This window comes from Azolla caroliniana, unplaced genomic scaffold (genome assembly GCF_043228905.1).
Source record: "Azolla caroliniana isolate FFs.n. ecotype wild unplaced genomic scaffold, voAzoCaro1.0.p SCAF_3, whole genome shotgun sequence".
Classification (NCBI taxonomy): Eukaryota; Viridiplantae; Streptophyta; class Polypodiopsida; order Salviniales; family Salviniaceae; genus Azolla; species Azolla caroliniana.
The window spans coordinates 909,384-935,474 of record NW_028230438.1 but is presented as its reverse complement, the minus strand read 5'-3'; the positions used below and the strand labels follow the sequence as shown (position 1 = coordinate 935,474).

The 26,091-nt window shown below is 37.1% G+C and overlaps 2 protein-coding genes across 9 annotated transcripts; both read right to left on the bottom strand.

Annotated features, from left to right (window-relative positions):
• Window positions 1-158: 158 nt before the first annotated feature.
• LOC147865742 (transmembrane and coiled-coil domain-containing protein STS1-like) lies at window positions 159-12,715 on the bottom strand. 8 transcript variants are annotated; one of them, XM_087316093.1, is made up of 18 exons: window positions 12,497-12,715; window positions 10,306-10,441; window positions 10,129-10,225; window positions 9,818-10,042; window positions 8,024-8,105; window positions 7,322-7,930; window positions 7,072-7,237; window positions 6,834-6,986; window positions 5,040-5,137; window positions 4,873-4,964; window positions 4,226-4,296; window positions 3,745-3,880; window positions 2,217-2,276; window positions 2,062-2,144; window positions 1,401-1,477; window positions 979-1,049; window positions 840-897; window positions 159-753 (listed from the first exon to the last, which is right to left on the bottom strand). In XM_087316093.1, the coding sequence occupies exons 4-18, from the start codon at window positions 10,027-10,029 to the stop codon at window positions 649-651; spliced, it is 2,073 nt and encodes a 690-aa protein (XP_087172219.1). In that variant the 5' UTR covers window positions 10,030-10,042; window positions 10,129-10,225; window positions 10,306-10,441; window positions 12,497-12,715; the 3' UTR covers window positions 159-648. The 8 variants fall into 8 exon arrangements, 5 of the variants coding, with proteins under 5 accessions (XP_087172219.1, XP_087172221.1, XP_087172220.1 ...); XM_087316095.1 differs by having other exon boundaries at window positions 840-883; XM_087316094.1 differs by having other exon boundaries at window positions 10,129-10,191.
• A 4,942-nt stretch (window positions 12,716-17,657) lies between these two features.
• LOC147865741 (heat shock protein 90-5, chloroplastic-like) lies at window positions 17,658-24,701 on the bottom strand. Its single transcript, XM_087316092.1, has 20 exons — window positions 24,550-24,701; window positions 23,388-23,573; window positions 22,935-23,008; window positions 22,691-22,816; window positions 22,365-22,458; window positions 22,197-22,283; window positions 21,605-21,748; window positions 21,393-21,506; window positions 21,257-21,286; window positions 21,113-21,163; window positions 20,888-20,992; window positions 20,623-20,760; window positions 20,432-20,524; window positions 20,287-20,364; window positions 19,914-20,168; window positions 19,716-19,818; window positions 19,053-19,221; window positions 18,859-18,967; window positions 18,688-18,771; window positions 17,658-18,486 (listed from the first exon to the last, which is right to left on the bottom strand). Exons 1-20 carry the CDS (start codon window positions 24,652-24,654, stop codon window positions 17,893-17,895), a joined length of 2,739 nt encoding a protein of 912 aa, XP_087172218.1. The 5' UTR covers window positions 24,655-24,701; the 3' UTR covers window positions 17,658-17,892.
• Window positions 24,702-26,091: the final 1,390 nt, after the last annotated feature.

The following is a 26,091-nucleotide window of genomic DNA, read 5'->3' as shown; positions in this document are numbered from 1 at the left end:
AACCTCAAAATCTGGAAAATAAACATCAGGTAGAAGTGTTTTCTTAAGAATGCGACCATTTGTTAGCCCTCACCTCACTCGTACAGATCAATGACAATTCAAAGCTGCATGCTGCTAAAGACCCACTAAATGTTGTCCAAGTGCCAATAAAATGGATGTTGAAAAACCCTATTAATGATATATATAAATGAATGTAAAAAAATGTTTACAAAAATGTACCTTTCTTGTTTTTCTCAATCATTTCCCAATGAATCATGTATACTGTAATATGTACAGTCCAAACCAGAAATAAGACCAAAGACCAATTTACTTGACATCAATACCGTCTATTTCCCCAAACCACCATGTACAAAAATGAACATTATTGCCCATTATACAGGTATTATATTATACCTTGGAAGACCCTGCACCCAAGAAAACTCAAAAGTCGAACATTACCAATGACCATAAAACTGGGACAAGGCTTTCTTGCTTTTTTGCTTTCTGTGAGAAGATTGTCCATGCTAATCACTGAAGCAGAAATCAGATTGCAGTTGGTCTATACATTCAATACGATTGTAAGAATGATTTTTCTTGCTTTCCAAGGAATTTCATCAGGAGATCATTTTCTCTATTCAACCATCAGTATCACAGTAAGTTATCGTTTCTTTACGTATGTGTCGGGAAGTAGTTGTCAAGGTTTAGAGCTTCTAAAATCTTCAGAACATTTGACATATAGGATGAGTGGCCACTAATTGTGTCAGTTACATCAACCTATTATCAAACCACCGTATCCAAGCATTAACATGTCAGCAAACATGCTTGGACTACAAAATGCAGTAGGACTTATACAGACTTACATTTTCAATACCGGGAACATTCACAGACTGTATTCCAGCCAATCCTTGAGAAAGTAAGCTTTGAGTAAAAAAGATAAATAAATAAAAATGTTAAAATCTATTAAGAGGTCAAATCTTTCCTATCAATTCTTGCAAATACCTTGCTCTGTACACAATTGCTAGTAACCAATCATTTGTTGAATAAACATTGATAAATCTCCCTGCTACAACCTGTTGGCAAAAGCTTCAATCATACCATTAGAAACATTTAACTAGCACCTCATACTGCTCCTAAAAGCTAATCCAATTCACTTTTCCATGAACTCTAAGCATATTGATAATGCAAAGAAAACATGGCAGTGTTTACAGAGACCCTGGTTAGGAAATCCTGAATCCCACAAACGATGCTCTATAGATAAGACTTCTTGTCTGTTCTAGTGACACTAATAGCAGTGACACTTAAAATGAAAATTTTGTTTTAAACAGTCGAACAATCTGTAGAGTACACATATTACACCAGACTTTTTGGTATTTTTGTAAATTTGAAAACCCGACTCTGGATATAAAAATATAAGTTCTCACCTTACGAGCAGCTTTCCATCTGCTGGTGTCTATTGAAATTGGAGCACCAAGAAGCACGACACGTTCTACAATGCTGGCTAGAAAACGAAAAGCATAGTTCAAAGAACATAAATGTCACTAAAAGATATGTGTGTGTCTGTTTGTTTGCTCACATACATAAATATAAATGCCTATTATGTTCACCTATTATATAACATTTTAGATATCCTGAAAAAACATCTCTAAAATACACCAGCTTCTATTTTTTAATGGCCTTCCTAAGTGATCTTTCAAAAACCGCATTTGTTTAATATAATATATACAGATACCATCCTGAGAGAAATTCTTGTACACAGTGGCATACCATTTCACAATACCATGAAATAGGGATTCACTGAATTGTGTTCTTATTAAAAAATCACACAATATGGATAAACATAACATATTTCATTTCCGGCTGATTCCCTGTACACTGCACCCACCATGCTACTTGTTCGAAGGGTCAAGCCTCCGCTGTTAATAACTTCATACTATTTGATTGATGTCATATACTGTATCTTGAGATACGTACTGGCCACTGATCACTCAAATATTTAGGTTGTAAATTTTCCATACCATTCTTTCAAAACATTCAATGAAACACATTACTGTAAGATGTTGCAAAAAGGGCAGAATTTATTACCATTTTCTCCTCTTTTGGCTAGCTTCTCTAGACATTTAAATATAACTCGGGCTCCCAACGAAAATCCAATCAATGTGACTGGTCTGTCATAAGCATACATTAAATGGCAATGACATCAAAACAATGATATCCATCTAGCAAAAATTATATATTACCGATTGCCTTGCAGCCCACTTTTAAGCACATCAGCAAGAAGTTTACCAGCCTTTCTTGACCTATAATATTTAAATAATCTCAAAAAATGTCATGTCATGCTAGTTTTCTTTTTCTTTTTTCTCACTTCTTTCTTTTCATGTTATCAATCATACCTCAGTAACAATGTCATAGGTCTCAATGTTTTACAATATCCCTTTTTATTTCATGCCTCAATACACGTTAAAATTATATAACTTATGTGTAGGAAGAAGCCAACCTACCCATATATGCTTCACATCATAATATGAACCATACATACCATACGTGCATTCACATTCGAAAATGTTTCAATCATTTGAGTATGGTAAACACCCTCGAAGTATGGTAAATACCATAATTTTGTATTCATTATTTATTATAAGGTAATTTTTTCTTAAGGTAAGAAAGTTAAGGTAAAAAGTGTAAAAAAAAACATAAGAATGTTTTGATAACATACGCATTCGTTTGCATTCGTATGGAAAATAATGTTTGCCAATGCATTCAAGTATATTACGTACTATGCTTCACATAGAAAGAAAAAGTAGAGGAATATCAATGCCTTAGCGAGGCCAAGATGTAAACTGTGACATTTGATTTAGTTGCAGCATCAATGAGAACAAAGTAAAATCATATGAAAAACTCAACCTATAGTCTGTAAACAAAGTAAATGTGGCCTAAATCTCTTAATAGAGAAAGATCTCATCAATGAAATGGTGTTCTCTTCTGAAGATATTCCACATAGGATGACCCCCAATGGAGGATCCATTTCACCAAAAGAAACATAGTCTCATGCCGGTTCACAAATGAGACAATTTAGCAAGGAATAAGACATACGATGGGTTAGAGAAATTTGGCTATTAATTTTGGTTATTTAGGTGATATGCACAGCATAGACCAGCTTATTAATCTCAAGACAAACATTATAATCTGTTTGCTGATGTTCAAGAACCTATTCCAGCTTCATGCATGGGTGGAATTTAAAAGTGAGACAGATACTCAAAAGTAACAGTCGGCAACGGTTCCAAACCAAACTGCGAAACCGCAGCTTAATGGTTTAAACAGTTCGGTTCGGTTTCAACAGTTAGAAACCGCGGTTTAAACGCTTTAACGGTTTATTTATTTATTTTTAAATTTTGAAAAAAATATTTTATTTTATTTTATTTTTAAACAATCTTTTCATTTTCAAGCCTTATTCTCACATTTTAGGAAAATATTTAAATTTTAAAATAATGAATTATTTTAAAATTTTAAATTTTAATTTTGACCTAACCATGAAACTGTGGTTTTAACGGTTTGGTTTTGACACTCTCAAACCGAACCGAACCGTTGCCGATTGTTACTCAAGAGATACATTTATCCTACATTAATCCAACTTTCTCCAGAGATTCCCATAACCAGTTTTGCAAATGTATAATTTCAAAATGCAGACAACAAACCAAACTTTTTATAGATATTAAACATTTAAAAAGTAGTTACGCATCTTGTTGAACATGTAGTTGAGGCACACACCTATCAACTGCAACTGCCCACTTGCTATCTATTAGATTTGTCAAAGATAACAGGGTAGATGGCCATGCCAAAGCACTAAGAAGTGTGCTAAGAACGGTCAGCATAGCTCCTTGCTTCATCAATTCATTTGATATACCTGGGGATAAGTGACAAATTAAGATAGGAAATAGATTTTAAAAGGAGTGGGAAAATGATCTCACCAGCTATTATGGATTATATATATATATCAATAAGCATATGTCTATGAATCTGGATCTTTATACCAGTCGGGTAAGGCTGCCATAAATGCTTGAATGGGGTTAAACACATGAAGGACAGTACAAGATGAGCCTCTAGAATACTAAAAGTTGCATATGGCAGGTGTTGTATTTATATATAAAGACTAGAGAAAAACCATCTCTATTTAAGCTTTGTATAGCTCTACTAGATTATGTAATTCATTCAGTCTCCTGCCTCTTGCTCATTTCACAGACCCACTTACTTGAAGTAAGCCAATCTTGTATAGCGGTGCTGAGAGCCATAAGGTTTTTTGTTTCCCATCTAACAGCATACCTGGTAACAGAATAGCAAATTCAAAAACATACCACTAAATATATGTCTTTAATCTGATTGTCAACTTCAAATATTAAGCAAAATGGTATCCTAAACCAATGTAATAATGAATTTTCATCCTTGGCTTACAATGTTACACTAGTAAACAATTGAAGTTTATCAGATGAGCATTTTATAGGTCTTTTAATGTTGTAAAGAAAGCTGCATAGATATTTTCATTATTATCAAGGCATTAGAATATCCAGATTCCAAATGCCTTAAGATAACTGCCTAATGAAAGTAGCTTTGAATAAGGGATGCAGAAAATTGTTAATAGGCCCACCATCCTGCATTTTTCTTTACAGTCAGTCAAGAGAGCTAAGGAAAGAGTTATATGATCAATATGTTGAGGATCGATCAAATAAGTATTTCATGCCCACTTTTACTAGAACAAGTATGAAATCAAATAATAAATGCATGTCTGATTGAAGGACACTGAGATAGCCAATTTAAGTAGATATAGATCGACAGATGGAAGACAGTGATATAACAATGCCTCATATTACAATATCTACCAGAATAATTCTAGAAGCTCACATCTCCAAGTCGTTGCCATAACCTTGCCAAGGTTTGGTAAAATCATCAGGATTGTTTAAAAAGCCCGAAATAACAATACCGACTGCCAAGCGCTGCAATAAGACATGTCACAAATAACTGCCCCAGGAAAGCACAAGTAAAACGAAATTCAATAATCATAGGCATACCCCTCGCTGATGATTATCTCCAAGACCTTCAAAACCAAATTCTTCGATGCCACCTGTCCTTCTGGCCATTCTAAAACCTGTAAGACCAGCGCCAGCAGCTGCAAAAGCACAGGTTCCATCAGAATGATTTAAGCACACAAAGAAACCTAATGCGAAGTTGTGTAACCAATGTGAACATCTTACTTTTTGGGAAGATATAGATATCTCACTTTAGCCTCGTGTAAGAATAGGAGATCATTGATGTATAGAATTACACACCAAATTGGAATTTAAGTCTAACATCTCTTACTAGGAAAATGGCTCACCAAAAGGTGCATTTTTTACACACAATTGAGGATGGATTCATCATCAGGACCTCTTATATGCATATATATATATATATATATATATATGACATGTACTGCACAGTGTGATATGGCAACAATAGACATCTTTACATCAGTTAGACATTGACGCAGGCAGCTGTGCACGCACACCGCAAGAAGAAAGAATCTGCCAACTGTGTCATCAGGGAGTGGATCTGAAAAACCCTATATTTGCCACTGCTTTGTTTTTTATGACATGAGAGGGAGATACTATCGCCTCTAATCAAAACTTTGGCTCACTATGCAAGGTAATGGAATATGATGGGATCAATGGAGCTTGCGACTGTACTAGCTAGAACTCAAGAGACAAATAGAGAAGTTGAAGGACAACAATACAACCACATAGGTCATCAACAAAGAACAATCAAAACTGTTTATAGCCCTATCACTTCTCCTCATGCTACAAGTTTATCAAGGGCACAGGTGGGCTCTCAGCCAGGACATTGGAAAGGGGTTACAATAGATCACGCAATAGCAATTTGTCATGAAAATAGGCCCTGTCCTTCTGGGCTACAACCTCCCCACCCTTGTCGTTGACAGATAAAGGACATTATCTCCCACCGTCACAGGTGCTTCCCGCTCTTCAGAGATATTTCCATTCTGGATTGACCTATGATAGAGATCTTTTTAAGACAAACTATCTAACTTGAGAATCTTACATGTAAGTATAACAGGATGCTTTAATCACTTTCATTTTTATGTAACTTTTTTACTTGGTTATATTTATTTTTGTTTCCTGTTTTCAAAGATGAGAGAACATATTAAGATGCAATCTCTTGTTTGGTCTTATAGGCCATTTTGGCCTCTTAATAGACATTTCTATATAATTCTTTCCATCTAAGTGCAGATTATGTCCTAATTTCTTCTTCACTTCTCTCTTTCTTTTTCTTTCTTTTCAAAGTAATAATCTTTGTCTTCGTTTAAGGATATAATGGAGCAAAATTCCCCAGGCAATTCCACCAAGGTGGACATTGATTGAAGAAACCCCCATTTTAATATTGTTCATGGGTTCAAGGGCTAATTCACAAAAGGCTACCCCTATCCTATTTAGATATTTTGTATAATCTATCCTCGATATTACTTGTACTCATGGTCCCTATATCATTGTACTTTGTCACAACCTAGTTATAGGCACCTAGTTGTTTACATGCAATTTTTTTCTTTGTTTTACCTGGCATTCTATAACATTCACATGGATGTAATAACTTTTGATCCCACTGGTTACTGTAGTCTTTACAAGACATTAATATAGCAAATCATTTCCCTGAATTTCTCATTGCACACTCCTTCCAACATCACATTACTGGTTTTATTCAACATAACAAGAAACCATTGAGACCCAGGGTGTCCAAGGAACATCATTAACATATGGCTTTCATGAACAAGAATGTGCGGGCCCACATTAAGATCATTCAAAAACACAATGCACCTCCAAAGGAAGCGGCAACGGCAATAGAACCTACAACAGAACCAGCTGCTGTGGCAGCTGCAGCAAAGCCGGTTGACCCAATCACTGGTATAATTGTTCCAAGTGTTGGTGCTAATGCAGATAAACCAGCAGCAATAGCTGGTGCAGCAAGTCCTGAAAATAAATAAATATGATACCATTTTGAATTACAGTGGACATTCCAGCAAGGATATATAGCATATTCGAAAAGTTGCTTAACCTCCAGTAAATGCCAACAGTGCACCCCCAGTCACTGCAGCGGCACCTATAAGTCCACTTCGCTTCCATTTAGCCCAGTTGTTTGTTTCATTTTCTTTTTCCTTGTTTTCTTCTTTATCTTCTTGAGCTGCTATGGTAGCATATGCCACTAGAATCTCCATTGCAGCCTGCACATATTCTTAGATGTTTGATTATGACATATTATATATCGCAATCAACAAATAGTACATATATGTGGTATAGATACTAACCATTTTATTCCACTTTACATTGAGCCAGGTTGCTAAGAGCCTAAGAGCTACCCGTTGCCGGGCATCATAACCCCGCCTTGACCTTGACACATCATCACCTTCTTCGGGAATATCGGCAACTGCTGCAGCGAGCAGCTCATATAATACTGCTACTTTCCTCTTTTGTGTCAATGATCCCAGATCTGCTGCTAGATTAACATCATTATCTTCATGTGTAAACATTTGCACCTCTCTTAATCTCTTCATATCATCATTTTCTTCTTGATTCCAGTCTGTATCAGGGACTGTTTCATTATGTTTCATTGGAGGAAAAGCAAAATAATCCTCTTTGAGCAATGGTACCATATTTTCAAGAGTTGCACTGCCATTACATCCATGATAATCTTGATTGGAGCCACCTATAGATGAAGCAGAAGCCACATCCAAACTTTCTAAGCGCTTGGATTCACCCAAGGTATCTGAAGATTTGGATGTTTGTGCTTCATCATCCGAGGCAGAGAAAGAGTTGTCAAAATTAAGTGTGATAGATTCTATAGTTCCAGCCAAATTTACCTCTGCATTGTCGCAGGCAGTATTATTATCTTCGTCATCTGAGAGTATTCTCAAAAACTGCAGAGAAATCAGAATCCCCAAGAATCATTTATATTTGATGAAACCCAAGTTTGGATGTTGTTTAATAAGAGGTTCTAAGAAGGCACATACAGCTTCAATATGTGATTTTGCATCCATGGATAATGCTGTTTGTTCTAATCCAACCCATGCTTTGATTTCTATTTTAAGATACCTGTCATATGGTGTCATATGGGAGCTATCGACAATGAATTCAACAATATTTTAATAAATATTTAAGAAAACATTGTATAGTTCTATTATTATTTGCAATTACAAGGAACATCAAGACTAAATGTGGATGAGTGTCCACTGTAAAGTAAAAAAATTATTAAAATGATGAAACTGTTAGGGAAACAAACAGAGTGCTGTGAGTTAGAAGTTGATGTGCAACCATATGCTATCCAAAACACAAACACACAATGAGAAAATCGACCTCTAACCAAAGTCTATAGTGGGATTGAGGTCATGTACAAGAAAATGAGCATGGACCTGCTCAATTTCTGCTATTTGGTCTCCATGTAAATTTCTCAACAGCCTCTAAGAAGTTATTCATATCTCCTGCATATAAAAAATTTCAAGATGTAGCCTGTCTCTCAAAAGGGATCCCTCTATGTATAAACCATTCTAACTGAAAAGAGGGGTATTCTTTATATACCTATGATGAATTATAGGTGTTGTGAGTGTGACGTGGTAATAGTAGAGAATGTAAGGCTTAGGAACCTCATGCCTCTGGCTTAGAGACAGCATGTCATCTCCAAACAGATCTTGAATAATCTTGCTAGAGATACAATCCACCTTACATCTTTATATGTGTTATGCATGAAATCTACACATCAAAACTGTACCTGGCTGCATATGTATATGGTCCTTTGTAAAGTAGATACTCTCAATCTGAACTTTATGTTGGCAAACTTAATTGCTCACTCTGGCATATATCAATATGTCTTAAAAGAATAAATAAATGATTGTGTTAAGTATCTGTGGGACATCTCACCTCTGATGCTATGGTCTGGGTATACAATCTAGACTCCTCATAAATGTAGGGCAATAGAGAGAGAGAGAGAACCTAACATTGTAATGGGATCTAAAGGTCGTATTTTAAATATTTATACCCTCCCAAGTATGATAGGGACATAGAAGTAATCTGGTTAAATAAGGGGGAAGTATAAAGGTTAATTTTTAAACCTTTTGCAAAGGTTCTTCCTCATTTGAACATACTCCCTAGTGCTAAAGCTGAAGCCTCTCTCTCACCTTAATTATTTTCCTAATTATAAGTTACGAGCTTAAACATTGTATCTTTATAACTTGTAATTATCTAAGTGGACTAATGGATGCTAAACCAAGTTTATGACTTCTTGTCTCTTCATTCTTCTACCGGGTGCATGGAAACAAGGTAAAAGGTCTTGTTTTGTGTATTTGATTGAGTTGTCGATTGCATTTAGCATATGTTTTCATAGTTCGTTTACACGTAAGTAGCTCGAGGGGGATTGACATTAGCTCTCACCCATCTCACCAACAAAAGGGTAAACGGTAGTATGTCCTTGCACACAACCTTAGGCGATTCTCAAGAACACCACCTGAGTAAGAAGAAACTTCTGGTAAGGACCCCAAGAGACGTTACAGAATGATGTCAGATTTTGTGTCCACCCAGTAAAACTCCATCACAAAGGCAACGAAATAATTATGGCAAGTCCCCATTCTTATGGAATCCGGACACTCTCAATATACAGGTATACTAGTTGCTATCTTGTAATCCTATTCCTCTAGGCAAATGTGGTAAAAAGAAAGTTGTTCATTGTACTGAAAGCCCAATCAATACTTTCTAATTGCTGTTATAAATTTTAAACATTCAATTATCCTCAACATCAATATAGGGAGACATACCTGAATATTGGGCGAAGCAAACCAGATTGGGGGCTCGTCCATAATATATCATTTTCTTCATCAATTCCTGTATTTATTGAAGAGTATTCTTCATTTTCTATACAACCATTTAGATGATCGTGTAGGGATAACTGGTTAATATGAGCTTGCTGAAGAGCTAAAGATATCAATGCACCAGCTGCATAGCGATGCACTGGTTGTAAATCCACCATTGCTAGTAGAAACCTGTACAATCACCAATATTAGTCTGGTGCCGAATATTAAGTGTAAAGACTTGAGTCTGGGAAAGAGCACAGAGAACCAAACCGTACCTATTATGCCAAAATCTTAGAACATTTCAGCATCAATAAGTTTGACAAAATGAACTGAAACAGCTGTTCTGAACAAAGTGGATCGTTTCTTCAAATACTAGAAATGCAAAAACAAAATGTATAATAAGGAAATTGACTGTTATAGAATCCCAGGTAGAAATGCAATGCAAGTGTTACCTAAATGAAGAAGGTAGGCTGCACAAGAGCATTGAGGGATGATAGAATTTTTATGACCACAGTAGCTTGCATTCACTACTAAGATAAAATTGAGGAAAGAATCTCCACAAAGATATTCGAATTTTGATTGTATGACCTACAAAACCCAATTTTCGTTTGATTAGTCTATAAGCAATTCAAACCTCAGTACATGGTTGTAAACTCATACGATAGCAGGTTGTAAGAACTGAAGTTAACTGATTATTTAATTATAGAATTACAGGGGCTACTTTTAGTAGTACACGTGAGTGCACAGCTGTCAGATGCACACATGCATTCGTGTTAATGTATTAGATATTTATTGCGAAAGGAAGAGAAATGTAGCAGTTGATTAATCAAGTTGTGTTTTCACATATGTATAAATAGCTATACGTAAATACACATACATACATACACATACCCAAGCATGCATATATGCATAAATATAAACATATTTGTATTCATGCATATGAATATGTACATGAATCTAGATGTTCCTATAATAGATCATTTCACAGTGGCTGGCCTAAGAGGATTCAAAATCTCAACAATATGAAGTTTCTTCTCAAGTAATCATTTGAGAAGACATGCAGAAGTAAACTGCTCCACTCACTCTCTACAGACTATTTACAGTGTATAAATGTATAAGACAAAAAAGTGTGTACAAGAGTTGGTTCCTAGATCAATATATTTTCAAAATATTATTACAAAAATTTTAATCGTTTCTTTCTTCTAGTCAGTAGTGCAATGCTCCCAGATCAGATATTTCTCTAAACATTATTAGAAATATTTTAATCCCTTTCTTTCTTCCAGTCGGTAAGTCCAACTACAGACCTTGGCAATCCATTCTACTTAAATTATCTAGGACGTGCATAAATGATCTTGGATGTTCCACCTAGTCTAGGTTCAATTAAATATTTCTGCACTTTAGCTTGACATTTTCATCTTGCTTGATCACTTCATCAATTTTGTTCCGCTTACTTATATGGTCTGAATAGGTTTTACATGTGCTAGTTAAGTTTTGGCCATATGTATAGAAATTACTATCTTATGGAAACATAAAAATCCTATACATGGATGAAAATCATCTCTCATATAGATATACAAATACCATTGCAGAAATCCATATCTCGTTTATGTCAAAATGATGAAATAAAAATATTCAGCACATTCAAAATCATTACAAATATTGTTCAACATGATTAACCATATCATGATGACCAATCAAAAGCTTTCATCCCATTCTTAACCACTCGTGAATATTATTGGATGTGATTAGGCATGTTTTAACCATAAATCAAAATTTCCATTTGAAAACAATTACTCGTGTTGTAATGATCGATCAAACCAGTTCATACCATTACAAATAACTCGTGAAGAAATTTCCTGGGATCGTTAATCACTTTTAACTATGTTCATGCATCAGTCTAATCTCTAAATTTGGCTTGTTGATTCCAAAAGGTTCTCTTATTCTCTACAATGTCAATTGAATTCAGAACTTTCTGGCTGGGAACAAACTCTGATATGAATATATAAAGTTTTTCCTATGAGTTCATCACAGGTTAGAGATTTTTAAGAATGGAAGTAAATCACAGATGAATACATATGTTTTCCACCAAATTCTGCTAAGTTTATTTCCAGTTGGGGACTAAATCTGACATTGCGATCAGATTTCCTACCATACATCCGAAATTCTTGGGGTAATTTAAATTATTTCCACTAATTTATGCAAACCCGCCTAGCATGGAAAGAAACGTTATAAATACTGTGTTTCTTGGTCCAATTTCCGGAACTTCTCTAACTCAAAAATATTTTGTGAAGGAACCAAAATACAACAAATATATAAGTTTCCTATCGGATTCCTATAGCTTTTCAGTATTCTCTCATCATTTCCTATCATTTGATCCACCCAATTCATAAAGAAAAAATCTGCCAGCCTGATTCCACAACTCAAACGTATGTGATATACCAAAATTCCTGTAAATTTTGTCGCATTTTCTTCTCAAATTCCCCATTATTTTATAAGTAGGAAAAAACAAATTAAAAATCTACTTGCTGAAAAAAGAAAACAAAGACTCTAAGTAATAAAACAAATAAATGAACTTTGTTTGAGAACAAAAAAGAATCAAAATCTTACGACGATAATTAATGAAAATAGAAAAAAAAAACATACCTTTGAAAGGAGGATGGGGCGGGGGGGGAGAAGAAGGCGGACAAGAAGAGAAATGATGTGATCTGATCAGGAACAGAGCAGAGACGGAGACGGAGACGGAGGAGATGATGATCTCATGGAAGAAGGCGATGTCCGTCTGTGCTGCTTCAAATCGCCCACTACAATAATTCAAACACCACACACACACACACACACATATACACTCTGTTTTAACGCAACTATCATTGATTGTATGTTATTCTGTTTTAACACTTACTTATACAAAATAAACACTTTCCTCATGATTTTCGTGTTTGTTTTGACCCCTCCAATCAATCCACCCTCCCCACTCATCAAAATCAAGAGTCATCACGAGCTCAAGAGCCCAAGAGGTCCCAGGCCATCTCTCGTGCATATATATGTTCGTGGGCAATCCGAGTCACCCATCTCCTCTAGGCTCCTCCCAGTGTCCATCCTTCTCAGTTCGCTCTTTCTACCCATTTTGGGTAAGCAGCTTCTACCCGAATATGGCCCGTTGTCCATTTGTAGTCCCTACAAATTGATCCCTCGCTCTTCGTTTCCAATCTCTTTAGTGCCTGATAGTCTTTGCACTTAATCTCGTGACAGTTTCATACTTGATCTCGTGACTGTTCTCCCAATGATTTGTCATTTGCAAATGTGATTGTTCCATAGAATACATCTCCTAGTCGATCGATCCACTAGAGATACTTCCCGTTGGATCTCTCAACCTGTCGCCTCTCTGAACCTTGCTCTCTTCTAGTTCTATCTCCCATCTCCGCTCTTCCTAACTTCTCCTTGACTTCATTTCACCTTTCCATGTCAGAGTTTGTCAAGCTCTTAATACCCCCCTCGACTATCTCTATAGAACAAATGACACAACCACCCACACACAACATGATCTACTCACCTTCTCATTATCAAGTCTATAGTCATGGTTCCCCACATACCCTAGGTTTCATATATAGGAGCTATGTATCGACCCCCAAGTTTCGTACAACATACAAACATCAATCGGGGACTACCGCCCCTAAGAGATATTGGCAACATGTTTCATTGAGAAGGGAGATAGCTTATTTAGTAGTGAATTCAATGGGTGATACAAGTCAAAGGTGCGCAAACACTTTGCATTTACAATAGAAAACATTGGCCTTAAGTTGCAAAAGATCATATGCCATGAGATTGGTACAACACGTTGTGCCGAAGTTGCCGATGCTCGTTGTCTCCCCTTCATCCTCCGTTTGTCCCGCTATGTCAACTTTGTCTCTCCATTTTGAGTAGACCCATTCTTTCCACCCGAACCATTGTCGCCATCCGATCCACCATATTCTTTGTTCTCTCTCGTCATATTCTTGGCCCTTGTCATTCGTGGTAGTGTCTTTTACTGGCCTCTTTCTTGTCTTCATCAACCTTGACTTTTTTCCGGATTGCTCTCGTCCGATCGACTTTCGGTTTGATCGGCTTCCGATCGGATTCGTATTCGGCCAAATCGGAATCGGTTGTTCGGTTTCGATTGAGTCGGTCTCCTTCCGGCCCGGTTTCGATCTATCGGTTTCGGTTTCAGTTGGCTTTCTTTTCCTCGTTTTCACCAGCCTTGACCGGTCCAACCTCCGGTTGAGTCGGATTAGCTTCTTTCCGGATCGATCTCGTCCGATCGGCTTTCGGCTAGGTCGGCTTCCATCCATATTCGCGTTCGGCCAAGTCAGACTCGGTCGATCGGTTTTGACCGAGTCGACCCCTTTTCGGGTCGGCTTTCTTTCGGGTCGTCTTTCGGCCGAATCCTCATTCGCCCGGTTCGGCTTTCGTTTGTGTCGTCTTTTGGCCGAATTCTTTTCCTTTCGGTTCGGCTTTCTTTCGGGTCGACTTTTGGTCGAATCCTCTTTTACCCGGTTCGGCTTTCTTTCGGATCGGAATCCCGTCCGGATCACCTTCCATCCAAACCGGCTTCCGACTTTACCTTTCTTGCTGCCACCTCCCGTCTCTCCGGTCTCACGTTGGTTCTCGGACACAACTGCCGAAGTCTCTAGAATTAGTGGGTAGGAATCCTCGGTATTATCATCCTCCATTGTTTCACCCATAGCCATATTCTCGGCTATCTCTCCGTCGTATGCATCGACTTCGACCTTTGTTTTCTCTCCGCCACCTTCCGTCTCTTCGGTCTCACGTTGCCTTTCGAACGCAACCGCCGGAGTCTCTAGAATCAGTGGTGGAGAAATCTCGATATGGCCATCCGCCATTGATTCGTCCATAGCCACCTTCGATTCGATGTCATCTTTTGTGGTGACCTCCTCAATCAAGTCCTCCTTGCTCTCTTTCACTGCATCAATTATGGAAACATCAATTATGCTTACCCCTTTTTCACCTGATGTTTCGGACACTTGTATTCCGAAATCTTCTTCTACACTTGGGTTATCGGCCTTATCCTTCGCCGTCGTTCTTTCGCAAGACAAGAGGGTAGCTTGTTTTACACCCTCTTCCGTCGCACCATCATGTTGTATTTCGGCCTTCATATCGGCTCCATCGTTTGTCTTCAATCGACCATCCTTCATCGGCCATGTTGTTGACAAGATTCTCATCTTCCTCTCATCATGTCTCCGGCATACCCTTTGGACTTCGGCCCAATTTTCGGTAAGACCATTCGTACCGTCATCGTCTTCGAGTTCGATCCCGATGTCCATCCTTTCTTTTCGATCGATCGATTTTACGAACATTAGGACTTTATCCTCCCCCACCAACCGTTGTTCCCGCTCCGAGAGTTGAGCAAGACGATGCTCGAACTCTAGGAATGCTTGTGTTGCACTTCGGTGGGTCTTCTCCGATGCCACCCATTCGTCGAATTCTCGCCGATCTTTTCCCTTCGATCTCTTGTAATCATATGCCTCTCGTAAAGCTTCTTCGAATGACCCCCATGTCGAATTTTGTTGCCGTATCTTGTAGATTCTTTCTTGTAACTCATCCGTGGCTACCCGATTGAAGGATGTCACTTGCAATCCTTCCGGTATCCCACATCGTATCATCTCCGCCTTGTAGTCACGTAGATAGCGTGACACATCGTTTCCGTTGAATTGTCCGTTTCGTTGTACGAGCCGCTTTACTACTATCGTGATCTCCGACATCTCGCGTTGTTCTTGTAGCATTCTCTCGAACATCATCATCATCATGTTCATCGCCTCTTGTTGATTCTCCATCTCCTTGCCACCCACCTTCACGTCGGGTTCACCAACTGTGTCGTGCCTTTCGGCTCCGGATCGTTTGCGTGAGTCGGGTGGGAACCACCGGGGTTTTGGACTAGGAGAAAGAAGAATATGAGATGAGGCTAGTAATGAATAGATTATTAGAAAGAGAGATAGAAATTTCGTGAATCCCACGAGTGTATTGTATTCTATTAATCAATATTTAGATAAGAATATGTATTTAGATTGAAAGAAAGATATAAGAAACTTGTGAATCCCACAAGTATAGATTATATTATTTTCGTGAATCCCACGATTATATTAATCGGTTGGTGTTTTCGGAAATATATCCAATTTCCAAATATTTCACACACTATTACATTGTGCTCCCCATCCTTATGTAGTGATGGGAGAGACTAAGCATAGCTACATGCTTTTTTTTTTAATATGTTCATGCACACTAAATATGCATGTGATGCTTTTCTAATCCTTGCTTTTATTTGCTAAATATAGTGCTCATGCACGCTAGATGTGCACGAGTCACTTTTTAGTTGCTTGCGTTTTTTTCTATAAAATATTCACACACTCTAAAAATGCACGATTTACCTTTTAATAAAGGTAGGCGCAAATAAAGCACTTATAGTTATTAAATCTATTTATAAAACACTAAAGATAAGGTAGCATAATGGTAAAGTTGAGGTTTGGCTACGTGGAGGTACAAGGTTTGAATCTTGCCCTATGCACGTGATAAATATCTTGATATATTATTTTATTTATTTATATGTAATTAAATCGGTTATATTATTTTTACTTTTTCACGTAGTGTACGAAATACACTACGACAACGTGGAAAATCTAGGTGACCTAGAAAATCAAAGTTCGCTAGCAATTTGGCATCGGTAATATCAACAAAACTCAACATTAATTAATAATGGTACATTTTTAACCAACGAAAAACTGTGTTGTGCACCTAGGTTATTGTCATTGGTCACATTGATGAAAAAACATGGATAGCAAGGCAAAATAGAGCATCATGTATTGCAATACTTGACAAGGAAAACTTTCACGAGCAATTCACCATATATAGAATCAATGAGATCCTAAACAATTAACGAAGCGTCACTCGATGACCTTGACTTCAGGACAATTTCTTAATACTAATACACATAATAAATGATTGAGGAACCCAAACAAGAAAGCCTCAAGTTTATTTTAGGCACATATCATGCACATTGAAGAAATTCAAACTAGTATTGTGTATCTAACATGAGGTTGCATTCATGCAAGCAACAACACATAATAAAAAATGTGTCTACCCAAACAAATGGTTCACATTTCCAAAGATTTACTCAAAAATCCAAACAACAATTGTGTACCTAACATGAGGTTAGGTTCACACAAGAAACAACACCACATTACAAAAAGTGTCTACACCACATTACAAAAAGTGTCTAACGATCAAATGGTTCACATTTCCAAAGATTTAGTCACATAAGTATCTATTGTATTGACAACCCCCTACCACTTCTGAGAAGCATTTCAATTTCGTAAGGTATGAGGAAAAACATATAGACAACGTATTTTACTTCCAATAGAGCTACTTCTCAATATTTGACGAAAAGGTGCCCTCATTCACTAAAGTGCAACTCCATTTATAAACGAAAAAAAATAAACATTGTCGACAATGATGATGATGACGATTTAGCATCATCAGGTGGAGGATGGCACCGGGGGGGGGGGGGAGCATATGACCCATGGAATAAACAAATGAAATCCAAAATATTTTGCCCAATTTCACTGTTTTGATATTCCTTGAGTTTGGTTCTATGGTCAAGTAGTCGAGCAAATAGCACAGGTTGTGTCTCAGAGATGTTGCCATCCTTGTAGTTGTTAGACCTGAAAATTCCTAGGCCAATCTATTAGGAATTCCTGAAAATTCATGCCAAATTCACATAGATTTGTCGTATCTTCTCATCATTTCTGACATACTGTTGTGTTACCCCATAAAAACTCTCTTAATTTCAAGGTCAAAATTTCAATACATCTTGCACAATGCAAGCAGTTCCGGTATTATAATAAATTTGGAAACCAGGCAAAAGAAATAACAGTTTAATTCTATGCTTTCCATACTCATATGAGTCATATACAAGGATTTTCACTTAGGAACAAACTTCTGACAGTTGTATATGAACCCATTTCACACTTTGATATGTGTGCGCTTTCATATCACACAACTTCGGGTTCAATTGGAGGTGGTCTGGTCGAGGGGGCAAAGTTGGGATCCTGGTACGGTGGCAAATCATTTCCAGCAAATTCTTCAGGGCCGCTATATTGACCTTGCCCCACATTGTATTGACCTTGATCCGGACTCACATTGTATTGACCTCCATTGTATCCTTGATTTGCATCATATTGACCAGCACTATATGCTTGACTTGGATCATATTGACCCTCAGTGTATGCTTGATTCACACCATATTGATTGCTTTGGCTCCCATCATATCCTTGATTGTATTGACCCTCTGAGTATCCTGGATTCCCAGGGTATTGATTGTATTGACCTTCAGGGTATCCTTGACTTGCAGCATCGTATCCTTGACTAGAAGTGTTGTATTGACCCTCATTGTATACTTGACCAGCAGCATTGTAAGGACCTTCATTGTATCCTGGACTAGGAGTATTGTATTGACCCTCATTGTATCCTTGACTAGCAGCATTATATTGAGTCTCACTATATACTTGGTTCACGTTGTTGCCTCCACTTACATTGGCTTCTATCAACTGATAGATTCTGGAACCGAGACCTGCTGGATCTTCAGGCTGCAGCAAGGAAACCAATCATAAGAAAAATCCAACAAACGAACGTAAAATAGTGGTTTTTTCCATAAGTTTGCTGCTGCTCCAAAAAATTTGTTTCTTTTCTCAAATTTACTAATATTTCATGGATGAAACAGAAATTCAGACATAAAGAAAAAATCCTAAACACAAAACTGAAAGAAAATTTGGCAAATAAGTACTCACAACAAAACCACTTGACATAAGAGCAGTTTCATAAAGAAGCTCAACAGTGTCCATAGTGTCATCTTTTCCAGCAAGCCGAGCATCCTAGCAAAAGTGATCTCTATCTAGGTCAAGCAATATTATTTTTAAAATGCCATAATACGGATGAAAAATAACTATAATTCTACTCACATCCAGGTACTGAATTATGCGATGATTCGGATTGATTTCAAGAATTCTAGTTGATGCCATGTACTCTCTGAGCCCAGGGGTATCACCTAGATTCTGGGCTCTCATCATCCTGCAAACAAAAGACATGAGTGTTAACAAATCTTCTCAAGCCTCATTCCGCATTAAATCTAGGCTTTAAAGTACACGCGCTATACCTTTCCATGTTGGCAGACCATCCATATTTACCCGAAATCAGTGCGCATGGTGAAGTGCTCAGTCTTTTCGATACTTCAACCTTAGAAATTTTCTCGCCCAGCATATCCTTCATCCAATCACACAAAGGTGCATATTCATTCACTAGTTGTTTCTGCTCTTCATCATCACCTGCGTAAAAAGAAAAGTTGATATAGCACAGTTCTTGGATCTAGAAATAACAAGTGCTTATTCATCACAGAAAGATAGAAGAAAAAACTTGTGTATGAGAAAGTCTTATATGCCTATTCCACAGAAAAAGAAGAATGTCAAATTTTATTTCCACTGAATGGGCATATAAGAGATTTAAAATTGATATATAGCAAATCAATACAATCTACTACCCCACAGACAGACTGCAATATCAACAAAAAACTGAGGTTTTAAATATCTATACTCAAAACTAGGCAAATCCGAGTATTAATTTAAAACTATCAATAACCATACGTTCGTAAAACAACTTAAGTTTCAAATAGCTTTACTTAATAATTTAGATGCAAATATTAATGATGTTTAAGATTTCGGATGCATCTAGCATTTGACTACTGTGTAATGCAGAAATACATGGGGTATGATTACACATAAATACTGAGCATTTTCTTAAGATGTGCAACGAAAATGCATACCTATATCAAAGTCTTCCTTGCTCACATCAATAAAATCTTTCCCCTTAAAAGATTTGAGAGCATTGATTGAAACCTCATCCAAAGGTTCCGTGAGAAACAGAACCTACAAGTCAGATCAATTTTTTCAGTGTTAAGAATATTGAGAGCTGCAATCATATAGTAATAACAGAATAAAATAGCAGCCAAGATATGTGATACCTCGTATCCTCTCTCAACAAGTTTCTCCATGAAGGGAGCATTCCTAGCACTTTTAACAGATTCTGATGAGAAGTAGTAAATAGCCTGCTGGTCCTCTTTCATGTTCTCCACATAATCTTTCAGGCTAGTCATTTCTTCCTGATGCTTTGATGAATAATATCTCAGGAAGGATGACAGTCTTTTTTGGTTATCTTTGTCTTCACTTATACCCAGTTTTATGTACTTCCCATAGTTCCTCCAGAACTTCTTGTACTCCTATGAAGCAAATGAGTATACAAACGTGCATTAGATTAATCAAAGACATGGATACCTGAGAGAAACCATCAGTAGAGTTTATATGTCTAACATCTAGATTCTACATAGATTATGTTACCTCTGGATCCTTCCTCTTCATAATCGAATCAAACAAATCAAATGATTTCTTTGTCAACCTTTTCTTCATGAGATTCATCTGTAAGACAACAGTGTCAGGTATGTCCCAAACATATCTCATATGCAGCTGCTAAAAAGACACTTACAATTCTACTCTCTTGCAGAAGTTCACGAGATACATTTAGAGGTAGATCATTAGAATCAACAACGCCCTTCATGAAGGATAGGTAACTAGGAAACTGTAGCATAAAGCCAGAACAAAGTTGATATGAGAACAGCATGGTCACTATATTATTTTGAATAAAATATTATTTGAAGAAGATTTCAAGTGCCTCACCAATGCTCCATGAAAATCATCAGAAATGAACACCCGTCTAACATAAAGCTTTATGTTCTTGAGTTCTGAAGAAGCTTTATCTGACGAAAAAGGAGCCATTCCAGGAATGTACAAGAGACTTTTAAACTCCACTTCACCCTGTGAGAAGAAACTTATGAGAAGTTCAGATACTGCCATAACAAGATAAAACAAAAAAAAACAAGCAATGTTTATTATTTGACGCAAATTGAACGATTTCAGCTCTCTCCATTTGAGAAAAACATACCTCAGTATTAAAATGTGAGTAAGCCATTGGGTCAAGACGTTCATCATATGTCTTCTTATAGAATGCATGGTACTCCTCCTTTGTAACTTCTTTTGGGCTTCGCATCTGCACACATCGTAGAGAGATTATATTTCTTGTTACAAGTCCGTATGACATAAAATATGACCTTTACATGAAAAAACATATACAAAGAATAAAACAAGACATGAAGATAAGTTTACTAACCCAGATTGGCTTTGTTTCATTCACAAGTTCATAGCTGTAAGTTTTCTTTTCCTGCATAAAACCAGAAACCAACCACCAATTAGTTACTAGTCTCTTTAAATTTAAACGGTTCAATAATACTTTGGTATTAGCAGAACAACTCACCTTCTCAGGTTCAGTACCATCCTCTGTTGCCTGTACAAAAATCATCATTTCAATAATGTAACAACAGTATACATATCTCATACTGTGAGACGGAGCAAAACAAGCACAGATACCATAGTGGTTAAGAGAAACCAACCTTAGCTACTGCAGGTTTCTCCCGTCCAACATAAATAGGAAAAGAGATAAATTGTGAATAATTCTTCACAAGCTCCTGAACTTTTTCAGTATCAAGATAGTCCAATGCATCCTCCTGAAATAAATTTGAAATTATTTTCAGAAATAAGACCACACTTCCCCTCAACCTCCACCCACAAAGCAGAAATCACGTTGTCAAAAATCATAACCAACCTTTAGATGCAAGATTACAGCAGTACCCCTCTCAAGAATGAAGTCAGGGTCAGTCTCCTCTCGGATGATAAATGCACTACTGTTGGCCTCTGCTTCCCATACATACTGCTTATCAGTGTTGGGAGGCCTCGTCGTTACAACAACCTGTGCAACAGTCATATTAGAAGGTTATAGAATTAATGTACATATCCAAAGTATTTCCAACCAATGAGCCCTTATGGAAAATTTCGAAATCAGAAAGATTGCAAATCAAAGGAATTCACAAGAACAACATATCCTTAAAAGTATGAATTGGGGATTGAATTCCGCCTCTTAACTATAGGAACTAGTTTTTCACATCGATTAAAGCAATGTTAGTTTACTACGGCTATTAATCTTCTCTATTTTCGAGAAACAACTAACAAATGAATCAACATGAGAATGGGATGAGCTAAAACACACATTAATACAAGGTTCGTTAACCCCACTAAATTAATCTTGCTGACTTTTCCATTGTAACTCACAAATGCGTCAACATAAGATATCAAATGAGCATCAACACAAGATATGAGATGAGAAAATACATGAAAGGTTAGAAGTAAGAATCAAGTACCTTATCAGCAACAAGGAATGCTGAATAGAACCCCACACCAAATTTGCCAATCAGACCATTATCACCCCCAAGAGTTTCCTTATTTTCCTGTGCAATTTAATCACGACAAAAATTAGGTTTCCAGCATGAGAGATGGATACATAAACCCATGTAGACCAAAGCACATACTTTGAGAGCTTTTAAGAAATTAGCAGTGCCACTTTGAGCAATAGTGCCAAGACTGTGAATAAGATCATCCTTGGTCATACCTATGCCTGAGTCCCTTGAGAACAGTACATGCAAAAATTTGCCAGAGTTAGATGAAAAAAATGCAACTGTCAAAATTTTGTCAGCCCATTACTGGAAAGAGAAATGATTAAAATAATGATAAAACAGGGTTTAAAGTACAAGCAATTGCCCCAAATTAGAACAGAAGCATAAGAATTCATAAGCTTTACAAGCTAACCTTTGGTAAGAGAAATGATCCAAACTAAAGAAATAATCATACAACTTACTGAATCACAAGGATCCTTGCATCTTTATCACTTCGAATCTTAATGGCCAATTCCGGATCACTGCCCAAAAGGCTTGGGTCAGTGACACTCAAGAACCTCAACTTATCAAGTGCATCACTTGCATTGCTGACAGACACAATAAGAAGCAGTTATAAGCAATCTGAATATTTCAATAACCAAAAAACATCAACATTTCACACAAGAAATCATAGCAAATCAATCAATATCAGCTCCAACATCCTACCTGACCAGCTCTCTCAGAAAGACTTCAGTATGACTGTAGAGACTGTGCACAATAATATCGAGAAGCCTGCTAACCTGAAACAAGCCCCCCCTAAATTGTGAGGAATAGCTATACAAGTGGAACGTGCTCATATCTTGTTCTTTTCTGAAAACTACACAGCAACTGTGATGATTATATGTAAATACGATATAAAGTCATGTTTCTATATAATGGATTACATCTTACCTCACTAAGCATAAATGCTTTTCGGCAAGATAATATATCTTTTAATGTATAGAAACATCAGTTTAACTTTTCGACTTTTCAGAATATTTTTGTATATATTGGTAAACCCTTCATAACTAATAATAAGAAGCCCAACCTCCAAATGGTATCTATTAATCCACAACACTTTTGTGAATTTCAATAGATCCTTCGTCAAATAATAATAATAATAATAACATTAACCCCCACCTCTGCCTGGTATTCATGCTTCTCGACAGTCACTGGGTCCTCTCCTCCTTTGAGATTGGTTTCAGTCTCGCTAACTGCTGATTCGGTTGCAACCGAATTTAATCTTAATCTCCGAGAATAGATGGGCAACCTTCCATTGACAGGAGGCTTGCCAATTTTGAGAGGGCTGAGTTCATTCCGCACAACCTGAAAAACACAAGATTAACCTTTAGCATACATAGAAGTTAATGACTTCTCAGATTATCCCATAGTCAGATAGTCGTCATACTACACATATATCAGGTCACAGATGCATAGAATATTTTTTCTGGATAAAAAAAATGAAAACGACACATTTCGAAGTATTTTCCCTCATCTAAACAGGTAAAGCTTATATGTTTCTCATTGATGTTAAGTGCAAATTCAGACATTTAATATCAAAACAGGCAAAAAAAATAGTATAGTTCTCCCTGATCTGAGTGATGAACGTCTGCATAACTTTCAAATATCAATACATTTCTATGCATGGAAAATTATATTTTCGTGATATCTATATACATTAAAACCTCGATTAGCAGGTATTCGAGAAATTCACATATATAAACAAGCTCATATTCAAAACTGGCTCATATTCGTGAAAGTCTTCAACTAGCAAGGTATTTTGTTTCTTTCAAAGAGGGAAAAGGTTTTTCTGGAAGGTGCCATGATTTTTAGCAACAATCAGATATCAGGTTATTCTATAAAAACAGAGATCTTTCTAGAGTTTTCAGAAACCTTTCTAGCAAGTTTTTATATCATGCCATGCTTTTACTATTTCCAAATTTTAAAACAAACTGCAAAGCAGAAAGGATTCTCAGAAACATCAACTCCACACCAATTTGTCGTCATAACCTTCTAATACTTTTCAAAAACCTAAATATTTTTTAAGTTAATATAAATTATTTAATATTAACATAAAGCAGTTGTAGTTACAAAACGGTTCTGACAATGAAGCAACACAACTACACAAAGTTTAATTCTCTGTTCTAATAAGAACCCATTATAATAGCAATAACTCTCTCTTCTAAGACAATCTATGGATCCCATATTATTCGAAAACTGGTGCAGAAACATGCAAAACTAAACATAAATTATTTGCGAAATGTTTAGAAGTAATATTAAAACGAAAGTTTTTAGAACATACCTTCAGAGACCTTGCAGAGAGAAATGGCAGAGAAGCACCAGAGAGTCCAAGAGGAGCACCAGTGTGAACGGGAGCAGAAGCCGAAGCAAGGTAGCGAGAAGCCATGGATTAAAAGCAAACCCAAGCCCAAGCCAAAGCGCAGGGAGAGGAATCCGGAACCCTAATCCCGATACAAAAGAAGGAACAGAAGCTTGGAAACACCAATTTCGACACAAAGACCAAAAATCAGAAATCAACAGGACTTCTCTCTATATATGTACATACATACACACACACACACACCACACAGGAACAGAGAGGTAAAACCCTTCATAAAACTTACTTCAGATATTTTTATGTAGTTTTTCCCATCTCTGTTTTTCTTCAATGGTTTTAAAAACCTTATCCATTGAATATATATACATATACATATTATTTTGTGGCCATCAATTCTTCTCCCCTATGAAGGGTGCTTTCACACACACACACACACGCATCTGCTCCATGGAAGAACACTCCTCTTGAATCTCTCGTGAGTGATCTGTCTACCATGGAACCATGGGTCAAGCAATCCCGTGTTTCGATCCTTCATTCGAGTGACGCAATATGTGTATGGTTGAGCTCGTGTTATTCCACTCGCACACATCTGCTCCGGGGAAGAACACTCCTCCTGAGCCTTTTCAGAACCTGTTTGTTGCATCCTTCGCGGGAACCAGAAGGTTTCAATCCTTCATTTAAGTCACACGACATGTGTATGGTTGAGCTCGTGTTATTCCAATCCCATGCATTTTCTCCTGGGAAGAACACTCCTCTTGAGTCTTTTCTTAACTTGTTTGTTGCATCCCTCGTGGGAACCAGAGGGTGAGGCAATCTCGTGTTTCGATCCCTGAATCATTCAATTAACACAATATGTGTATGGTTGAGCTCATGTTATTCCACTTGCATACATCTACTCCGGGAAAGAACGCTCCTCGTAAGTCTTTTTGTAACTTATTTGTTGCATCACTTGTAGGAGCCAAAGATTCAAGGAAAATCCCGTGTTTCAATCCTTCATTCAACGAGCATGATTTGTATGTGTTTGCTCATGCTATTCCACTTACACACGTCTATTCCTATCAAGAATACTCCTCTTTAGTCTCTTGTGATCCGTTGTGCCACTCATGGAACCACGTGTCAAGCAACGTCGTGTTTCGGTCCTTCATTCAACTAGCACAATATGTATGGTTGAGCTCATGTTATTCCACTCACAAACATTTGCTCCAAGGAACAACACTCCTCTCAAGTCTCTCGTGATCTGTTGTTACGTTGCTCGTGGAACCAAGAGATGAGCAATGACATGTTTCAATCCCTCATTCATTTGTTTTGATATGTATGACTGAGGTCATGCTACGTATGGTTGATCTCGCACATCCTTATGGAATTGCTTGAATTCTATGTTACTTCTCTTTGTAGAACGACTCCAGAATTTTCTTTTCACCTCTTTTCAAGCATTTGTGTTGTCAATGTAGCTTTTTAATTTTATGAGATCGTAATAGATGATAAATGTTTTATAATCCGCCGTGA